This window comes from Rhea americana, unplaced genomic scaffold (assembly GCF_003343005.1).
Source record: "Rhea americana isolate MKP2758 unplaced genomic scaffold, rheAme1 scaffold_164, whole genome shotgun sequence".
In the NCBI taxonomy this organism is placed as follows: domain Eukaryota; kingdom Metazoa; phylum Chordata; class Aves; order Rheiformes; family Rheidae; genus Rhea; species Rhea americana.
The window spans coordinates 2111909-2122321 of NW_028185750.1; the positions used below are offsets into that span (position 1 = coordinate 2111909).

The 10413-nt window shown below is 39.3% G+C and overlaps 1 protein-coding gene across 4 annotated transcripts in view; it reads right to left on the reverse strand.

Moving 5' to 3' along the window:
* Positions 1–5334, reverse strand: part of GARNL3 (GTPase activating Rap/RanGAP domain like 3) — a 55201-nt gene extending 49867 nt beyond the window's left edge. For all 4 annotated transcript variants that reach the window (XM_085300504.1, XM_085300503.1, XM_085300507.1 and 1 more), the window contains exon 1: positions 5243–5334. In XM_085300504.1, coding sequence (XP_085156630.1) covers positions 5243–5298 — 56 coding nt within the window. In that variant the 5' untranslated portion in view covers positions 5299–5334. The remainder of the gene's footprint in view (positions 1–5242) is intronic.
* Between the last annotated feature and the right edge of the window lie 5079 nt (positions 5335–10413).

Sequence of the window (10413 nt, forward strand, 5' to 3'; positions counted from 1 at the left end):
AAAACACAGACCAACAACATGAGATTAACTTTTGTGCTATAAATTGTAGGATTACATCAATAAACAGAAGAAATACTTAAAATTTACTGCAATGTCCTTATACATGTTTCTTGTCTTTAGGAGACACCGTGACACAGGACTCTGAATTTTAATTTTTAGACAACTTTTCTTTTTGGATTTGTATTTAACTGTACTTTTTTAATCTGGTTCATATTTTTGAGTTCTGTCCATTTGGATTCAATGCCTTCACACAAGTAAGAGCAATATAAACAAGACAGACCTACTAAAACTTTAAAACTCACCAAATTAATTCCAGTATTTGATTCCAGTATGCAGATTATGTAGGAAGCATAAAGACATGATACTAGCAGTCATTTTAGATGACCCTCACAGTGAAGCAGGAATGTTGACAGCTCTAATGACAGAGCTGCCTTTCTAGCTTTATGTGAATAAAGCCTTCAGATGCCACTAGGACTTTTGGTAGTTCATATACTTGGTCAGGTTCCTTTCAGCCAGGCACCCTGGTGCACAAATGCAGCTATACTGCTTCCAAAGCAAGAAATGACCTGTACAGCCAGTCTGGTCCCCAAAGGCAGCAAAGCCTTAGTCTGTGTTCTGACACCTATGGGGACATATACATACATGCCTCAGCAGGAGTAATAAAAGTGATTTGAAGAAAACCAGCTGCCAGAACTGAGTTAAAAACACACTGGATGTGATTTTTATAAGCTCCCGAACAATCACACACTCAGAAGCACTACTACCTGAACACAAATGCARTAATTTAAGATTTTAGCTTTTGGTTGTCCACACAATGAATTTAAGTTTGACTGAAGACAGCTATTATCTCAACTTTCCTGAGAATCAGGGTGAAATACCTTCCAGGATGTTCCTATACGAAGAATCTGCACCGTAGATAAGGAGAAAGTTTGTAGTAAAAGAAGAAATCRGACATGGGTCCTGACTTAAGAGCCTCTGCCATCAAAGCAGCTACATTTTCATCATACATAAGATGCACTATTTCGAGACAGAAGTACTCAAGCAAACGAATCAGTATAAAGCCTTATGCTTAAGATTAGAAAAATAAACATCAACGTCTGTGGTTCCAACAGTTTATAATCTAATTTAAAGTAACAGCAAGAATTCCTTTTCCTTCCCTCCACAGCAGGGCAGAAAGGGGGGGGGGGGGGGGACGAGAAGAGAGAGAAGAAACAGTTATTAAAAACTTGGAATTGTCTGAATTACAAGTGAGCCACAATAAGAATCATTTCTCATGGCTAAAGCTACCTCAAAAAAGCAGGCCCTCTGGATGGAATTTTCAAAGTTTATGGCAGCACATCTCTACCTATCTTTTCACATTTCTGACAGTGATAATTTTCACAGCCTTATCAACTGCAAAAAGATGAAACAATTTTAATGGAGGCCAACAAAAGAAATTTTTCCTAAATCAGGATTATACCCTGGGCAAAGGGAGGCAGTTTACCAATATTCAAGGTACTTCAAGATAACCAGGAGTATATTCAAACTTTAAGTGAACACACACCATGAGGACTTCATGTCCAACATTTCTCTAGACCTAGTGGTGCTGCTGTTGGGCCCCTGAGTCAACCTCATCATCATGCAATACTGCCATGTTATTACACAGAAATTGGAGCATACCACAACACTTAACAGTTTCTTCTCAGCCCGCAACAGAGAGAAGAGTCTGAACAGTGAAAAGACTGAATGTACCTAGGAGCCACACATCCCACAGAATAACTTCTGTTATTGAAACATTTTATCTTTTATTGTTTTGTAGCAAAAATTGACATGCCCATACAAATCATACTGGATAATCTCCCAATCTTTTTTCTTCCTACTGTTATACATGCTATTTCCATGGAAAATTCTGCTTATTGTACATTGTGTTTCAAATGCAAAATCTCTAAATCTTCTTCCATGTTTTCATCAGCTGAAGGTCAAAAAAAAAAAAAAAAAAGAGAGAAAAGCAAAAGCAAAGCAAGTTTTACTTCAGTACGCTTTGTGGTAAAGAAATACTTTGAAATACTTTGAAGCTATTAGTCATAAGTTTATATCACATGCAAATCTGGCTAAAGGATTTTCTCTGCAGCTATTAAAGACTGGGTAACATATAACAAAAATATTTCAAGATAAACATCTATACAGACAAAAATAAAGCCATTAGGTTTTCTTTTCCCTTCCAGGCGGCATGAAAAGTTCTCAAGTATGATTTAGAATGTGTAAATTAATCAGTGAAAGATTTCTTATAAAAATGAAAATGCATTAGTATTTTTATGGGGTTAAAGTTACTTGCTTCTTTACACATCTCAGATAGAACTTGGAAAAAMCCCTAAAAGCCTAGAAAGTACTGATGCATCAAATAAAGCCTTTAAAAGTTCCTGTGTTCTACTGCATTCTTAGATCTATATGAAATTTGGCTGAAGCTTCAAGGAATAAATGGAACGCATCATTTGCGATGCATCTTAAGGCACTGTTTCGTACAATTTTTCACTTTTACAAAAAAACAGGTAATCAGGGAAGTGCTAGCATTTTCTGCGTGTGCAACTTTTGCTCTACGTAATTCATTTTTTGTGGCTAGGTGTGCTAGTTGTCTTGGAAACCGCTGTAAAAGTACTTTTGGTCAAGGAACATTTGTCACTGACAGTACTGGTGGCAGAATTTTAAGAAAACAGGGGTCAAAATTGATTTTGCTATTGCTGAGCTCTGAAATTTTAAGTTCAGTCTTTGACCAAGTGAAGAAGTGTAGGTAAGATTACAATTTAAGGAGCAGGTGGAAAACCCAACAACACTTACTAGCACAATAAATCTTTTCAGGTCGTGGGAAAGTGAGGACAGTTTTATAGGTCAGGACTGGATAATCCCAATATACATTATAAAGTCATCACGAAAAGTATCGCAAGCCTACTGTGCTCTGAATGGAACTATGTCCATGAAAGACAAAAAAGAATGAAGTGATATCCATGCTTCCCTTCTAAGGTGAACCCATGAGACTCCATTCTGACCCAAAGAGCTAAGATCTGACCCTTCTCAGAGTACAGAGATTCCCTGATGTGATACAGTATATTCAGCAAATGATGCAGAGGAGAACACCAACAGCAARTGAGTTCAATGGAGAGAAATAATATGTTCTCTTAGATCATGTAATACAGAAAACACAGACAAGCTTAGAAAAGGCATARAGAGCCTATGTGCCTGAAAACTGTATGTTCTTATCCTCTCCACAAACTATATTCAATTAATGAAAGGAAATTGTCTCACCATAAACCGCACCCCTTTGGTATCACAGGCAATTTTCTGATACTGCTCTCTCTATTTAAAAAACAAGAAGTTTCTCCAAAGCAACAAATGTAATGCAAAGACTTGACAGYGGCAAGAGATTAACAAATCATTTTACTACACCTATCTGCCAGCAAGGAACATCTAATTATCATTTTATGGACCTATAACACATGCTCTATTTTTTCAGGACTATTTTGAAGTATTTTAAATGAGGTAACATCTTAGCTCGCTGAGACTAAGATGTTCTCCTGCCTCAATCAAAAATATTTCAATTTGTTAACTTTGAAGGCATGATAAGACACATTCATTTTATGGAACCTGAGGTGCATGAATTGTTATTACCACATTCATTCGATTTGGCAGCAAGGGTGATGTCAACACCTATTGTCATGCTTCTATGGTTATAAACCAGATATTTCCTTTTCTTTAGTTAAAGACACTTCTCACATTGAAGAAGGGTAATAAACTAAATTAGCTCCAGTTTGACAACTTACACACTCTCAAAAATAAATTAAAAACTTTTTATTCCTATAAAAATAATGGACAAAATAAAATTAACATAGTGCAACAACATTTTTGAAAACAGATACGTAAACAATCACGTAATCCATGATCAAATATATGTACAATATAGACTGCAAACCATAATAACTGCTGCTCAATATACCTATGCTTAGAATAGCAAAGATGTTCTCTAACACAACATGTACAAAAAAAAGATGCGATTTTAATAGCCTTAAGCCAGAATAAGATTAAAAAGAAAAAGAATCTCCAAAACACGATTACAAGCACAGACGGGCAAATTAATAACAAATTTCCAACAGAATTTTAATGTTAACATCCTATCCATCTGGGTCTTGATTCAAAGCATCTAAAACATACCTAACTCTTAAATACACTAGCAGTCCTTTTCAAATCAGTATTATACATAAAAGTTAGTCTCACCTACATACCAAACAATTAAAAATAGAATCTTGCACCAGTATAAATGCTATATAAACAACCTTTAGAAAGCTAGGCATTTTTGCTTAAACTTATACAAAGACCAGATTTATATTATCACTCCATCTGTGTAAGTCTACATATTCCTCAGTGAATTCTAGGCTGCATGCCTCTTTGGCTGTCTCTCCTTAGCTAACACCTAGATCTTTACTCATCATCTCTTTGAAATATCCTATCATCTAGTGTATAAACATCCTACTCTTACTATTGACTGCCTTCACATATTTTCTTCACTGGATTACCTCCTTCCTCAGTCCTGACCTGGACTACATCAGAAAAATATTATTGCTCTAGTTATGTTAATTTTCAGAGAATTTTTCTCATATTAGGGTGAACCACCAGCCGTGAAACACTCTACRTTAGTTTAGCAATGGCTCAGACAAGTTTGGCTCAATAATTTAGAATTTACTTACATTGTAAAACTGTTTTAGCACAGAATAGTTGTACTGTCGCTGTACCATGTACATAATGGTTACACGGTTTCAAAAAAAAAAAAAAAAAAAAAAAACAAATTTAATACATTTTTTTCAGTACCTAGGATCTAGAATATACTTCACCTCTCTCTCCAGCCTGTATGCCTCTTGGGCTCCCCCTTCTCCTCTCTACTCGCCAACCCTTCTTCACACCGCGTTAGTTAATCTATTTTCATAGAGGATGCGGACACAGTCACAAGCACGCTAAAATAATCAGGCAGTTCCACAGTTCCTACATCAGCAATGTCTGCTTGCGCCAGCACAACGCTAAAAAGGCTGCAAACSAGTCAGAAGACGGGGTTCTGGCTCTGTCCACGACACCTACAGCAGCCCCAGAGAGAGGCGGCCGCAGCGCCGCGACACCTACCGCTCCGCTGTCCGCCGGGCACCCGCCCCTCCGCGCCGGGCACCCTGCCCCGCCCCTCCGCGCCGGGCACCCTGCCCCGCCCCGCCCCCGCCTCCGGTACCGCTGCGTGAGGCTGAGGAGCCGGGTGGAGGCCACCTCCGCGCTGCTCAGCTCCATGCGGGCGGCGCGGCCCAAGCCTCGCCCTTTCCGCTTCCCGGCCGCAGCTCCGTCCCGCGCGGCGGAGGCGGCGGTGGCTCGGCGCGCGGTCCCGCCCCGCCCCGGGGCTCGCCGGGAATTGTAGTCCGGGCCGGCCGCCCTGCGCAGCCGGCGGCGGAGCCGGGGGAAGGCGGGGCGCACAGCTCTCCCAGCGCGGCCTCGTGCCGCTGGCCTAGTAAACGCGGCGGCTGAGGGAGCTGGCTCCTGTGGAGCTGTTATCTCATAACTGGCTGCTGTTTAACTCTGACAGAAAGCTTCCCCACAGCAATTCCCTCTGCAAGGTTTCCACACACCTCGTAGTCTCCGCTGCATCCTGGACCTCATGCTTAGTGCTGCTGCTTTTGCATCAGTAAGGGAATTGAAAGATAATCTCAGCACCCTCACGTACAGCTCAAAACCTACAGAAACGCAGTGACCTCAGAGACCCTAGCCAGAAGGAATGACAGTACTATGCAGTATTATTTCTTTAGGAAAGCCAAAATTCAGACAGCACAAGGACAGGATGTGGCTTGCTAGGCAGCATCAGCCCACTTCATTGCAAATGAGTCTTCAGCAACCTCCAGCTGTAAGTCTTTAAAAGTCTAACACATCCTTTTACACGAATATTCACAATGGCTCTTTCTCTGTTGTTCCAAAAATAAATATATTATATGCTTGTCATGTTACATAAGACCTATTAAACCCTAGAATGAAGTTTAAACCTCCACACCAGAAATCAAGCATAACATGACCCAAAATATTTTGACCATGGAAGGACTTTTCTAAAACTTTCCAATAAGAAGTCAAAAGCCAATATTAAAATGAACTATTGCCATTAAAGACTGAACAATGCTTGCTGGAGTAACAGCTTGCCTCTTGGCTAATTATAATTCAGATCATTGTATTCCGCTTACTCAAATTCCTTTAGTAGCTTCAAATTCGTAATTAACTGCATTGCACTGCTGTGTATTATTAAATATCACAACCGTCCAGGCAGTAGATGGTAGTAAATTACTACATGAAATGATTGTGTGTATATTCTTTCTTCTGTATATTCTATGCTGACAGGTGACAGGAATCTGCACTTCACATCTTTCTGTTTAAAGGCTCAGCTAAAAGCTATGTCTAAAGGCAACAAACTCCAACAAGGTAACTGGTTAATTACTGCAAACAATGACTTGTACTGTATCATTGAATATATTTTATGTTATTGATGGATTCTGTCCCACGTGTGGAAAAGATCTTCCAGTTGTGGAAACTGATAGAAACTTGTAAATAATACATTGTAAAGAGGATCTTTGTACTTCTATAGAGTTCAATACATCCTAACTTACATGTCAGAACATAAATCTAACCTTTTGCCACAACAGGTTTATTGCAGATCTATGTTAAAATATTCCATGTAGCACCTGAAAATAACTTCCATCTAATAGTATAGGAAACTTAAAGCTGACTGCTTCTATATTGAGAAACACCCTAACTTACATAAATATGCATACTGAGTTAAATAACATAAAGGAATTTTTATATATTTATACTAGAGACACAAAAATCTTTATTTAAAGAAATATCAACAATCATCCCTACTCAGCTTTTTGTACTAGGATAGAACTGTCCTTCTCTCTAAATATCTGAATTGCTTTGCAAGGCTATTGTCATAAAAATAAGTTTTTTTTCTCTTACTCCTTCAGCAGAACAGACTTCTGTGGAATAAATGAAACAGAAAGAACTACCTCCCACCTAAAACACTTCATTTTCACGCTAATGAAGTTGTCATTTATCCCTATTCATCTTCCCATCTGTGCACTAGGTATAAAATGCGGTTAAAACAAATAACTTGCACTAACTCAAACTTACATATTTGCTCTGAGATGCCCTCCTGTCATCCTGAAGGAGTAACGTCAGCTTTTAAAGTACATCAACTTCTCTCGGAAACAACAAACACACACATCCTACTTTTTGACAAATCTTAGAAATTGCAACACCAGTAGAGATTTTCACTTCAATTTCCCAGACTGAGCTTTTTTCTCCATCAATTTCTTTGCAAGTWGGTCTCTGGAAAAGAAAAGCTTGAAAAAGTTTTAGGCCTGTCTTATACTACAGCACCTGGCTAACACTACACCCAAATTCCAGCGACGGTGGAATGCAAATGCAGGGCTTCTGCATGAAGGAGATAGTGTAATACAGAAATCTGATTTGCCTGTTATTCCAATCCTGCAATAAGTCTTAAGCATAGTATCAAATAAGATTTTTCTTTGCACAAACAGCTCCCTTCCTAACAACATCCTGTTAACAGTTCTTTTTCCGTTCTACCAAACAATGAGCACACAGAAGAAAGAACAAAAAAGGTAATATAGCAAAATAAGAAAATAAAGAGATTTGTTGCAAACCCATTGGCTTGGATGCTGTCTAGTTAAAATCTGGGATTATGGTTGGCAGCTTGTAGCAATGGCTGATGTTTCTTATTCTGTGCTGAATGTTGCAAGATGCAGCGTATCTGCTGCAGTAACCGGCTGACAAGAGACATAAATAGCAGAACAACCTTAGCTTTACTTGGAATTACAGCTGATTGTTTGCCAAGTTCCTCTTTATACTCTCTCTGAAGACCTCCCCCCCAACACTATAGTTCCCCCCCCGTCTATAAAAACAGATTCTATAAGCACAAGTGTTGAGAAACAGAAAGAGATAATGTTTTTAAAAAGAACAGAGAAAAAAGCCTACAACCTATGAATTAGAAAACAAAGTCTGAGAAATAGAAATGTCAGAGTATTAAGAAAAAGGAGAAATTCACTGAAAATGATACAGAATAGTAATAAACTTGAAGGAAAGTACAAAGCAAAATAAACTCCTCCTTTCTGTTTTCTCTGAAGAGCTACATCCACTTTAATCTGCTTCCATCTTTTAATAGCATGGGTCACTCAAGTCCTTTGTCTAGACTATATAAAGACCAACAAAGAGTTGGTCTCAGTCAGAGCTCATCAGATTTCTGATATCTGCATGCTCACAGATTACAAACAGTACTATAGTATTCTTAAAACACGACCTTTTCACCATTACTTCTATTAAAAAAATGTTTTACAATGTCTTATTATTTAAATAAACTTGAAGATAGAAGAGATCCTCAGCAGCGAGAAACTTGTAGATAGAGAATACAGTTTGAAAATGACTGCAGAATCTCAGACAGGAATAGAGTTGGTGTATCTCAACCTAACAGTCTCACAAGATGAAACAGAATGATAGAGTTGTTTCGACATCTTAACTTTCCCAACTCTGCCAAAAAGCACAAACCCACTTCTCGTGGCACTTTTAAAGGATGAACTTTCCCTTTATAACCAAACTTTTCTGTATCTCTACACTGGTGAAGTATCTCACATCTTCCCCRACCATGTAATATAGAGCATTTAGACAATATACGACAATCCAAAAGAGAAGATGCATTCAATTTCTTTTTATTACTTTAAATCAAAACTATTCATCTTTCTCACAACTGGACTGGTACAAAAAAAGCAAAGTTCTCAAGAACACACTAGGTCACAAAATTTGAGTATTTTTTCCTGTTTTTTAATGTTTGCAAAACCAATAATAAGGTCACAAAACCTCTGAGAACACAGAGCACGAGAGTAAGATGGCTTAAAGTCTGGAGTCCACATTGCCAGCATTCCTATCTGGTTGGTTTTGAGCCTTCAGATGTGCTTAACCAGTTAGAAACAGCAGACTTAAGGACTTACGTAGAATTCAGACCACTCAAATCTTGACCAGGAGGTCTGCATTAGCTTCCGCCCAGACCTAAACACTTCTGCTACTTGTAGCACAGACCAGCCAGTTCCAAGATAGTCAAGCAGACAGATTTGCTGTAGGATGTTGCTACTCACTCAAGATGCAATGCCAGTGCTGCTTCAAATTATGCAATTAAAAGAGTGGGCCTGCATGATGACTTGCCTGCCAGACGATGAGCAATGGAATTCCAGAGGCATCTAGACAGCCTCATACTGAACCTGAAGAAAAGCCAGTGATAACAGTTTGTATAAGGAGCAGTAATGTGAGAGAACAGGTGAAATACAAAAATAATCTTTTTCTTATACGTAAGAAAACCAGAACTGTCACAATAGTAGTCTTTGGAGTGTAGTCAGCTTCACATTTGAGACCAAAGAAGCAGAAAGCATCTCAGTGTGCAAAAGAGTCTGTGGTATAGGAACGACAGTTCTGGTTTACTAGGAATGAGGCAAAGGTTCTGGCAGTGATATAGCTGATGCAAAGAAGGGTGAAAACCCAAATAAAATCCAATAAATCCAAAATCATGATGCTAGCTTAAAAATATACATATACATATACATATACATATATATATATATATCTTGTGGGAAAAAAGCTTCTGAGAATATTTTTAAAGGGGCTAATCTACAAAATTTGTAACTTACATGAAAAAAATACTATATGTTTTTCAGGAAAAAACAATATCTCGCATGGCTAGAACTAAGGTAATTATCTTCTAAAAAGTCCTAGAAACCTCAGAATATTGACTGAACTCGTTATTTTTGCACCAGCTGTTTCCATAAATACAATTATTCCCTAAATAAAATATTTAAGATACCTCATTAAAGCAGTACATAAAGAAGAAAAGTGGCATCAGTTCCTAAGAAACCCAGAGACCTTTGCTTTTCAAAAGATTCTTAATTTTCCAAATGGAACAACTCATCTATACAGTTTTCTGCTCATTTTTCAGCGATTTATAGAACAGAATTGAAGAGCAAWATTTTCTTTTCCTGTAGGCAGAACCTTCTTAGATCTTTGATGTTTGTGTGCACTTATCTGTGCCCATGTCCAGAGACCTCAGTGCACTCGGGTACACACAGAACACGCGCCAGCGGAAGGAGAGGCAGCCTTACCGAGCGCCGCCCGGCTCAGCCCCCGCCGGCCTCGCTCTCGGGAGCTCGCCCGCTCTGCCGGTGTGCGTAAGGCGACCTCGGAGCACCGTCGGCGTCCCCGCGGCTCGGGTCGCCGCCAGGCCGCCAAGGCCTCTGCCAGGCACCGCGGAGCAGCGGAGGCGCCCCTGCCCCCGCCGGCAGCTGCGGCACCAGCCGCCTCCGCTGCCCCGCC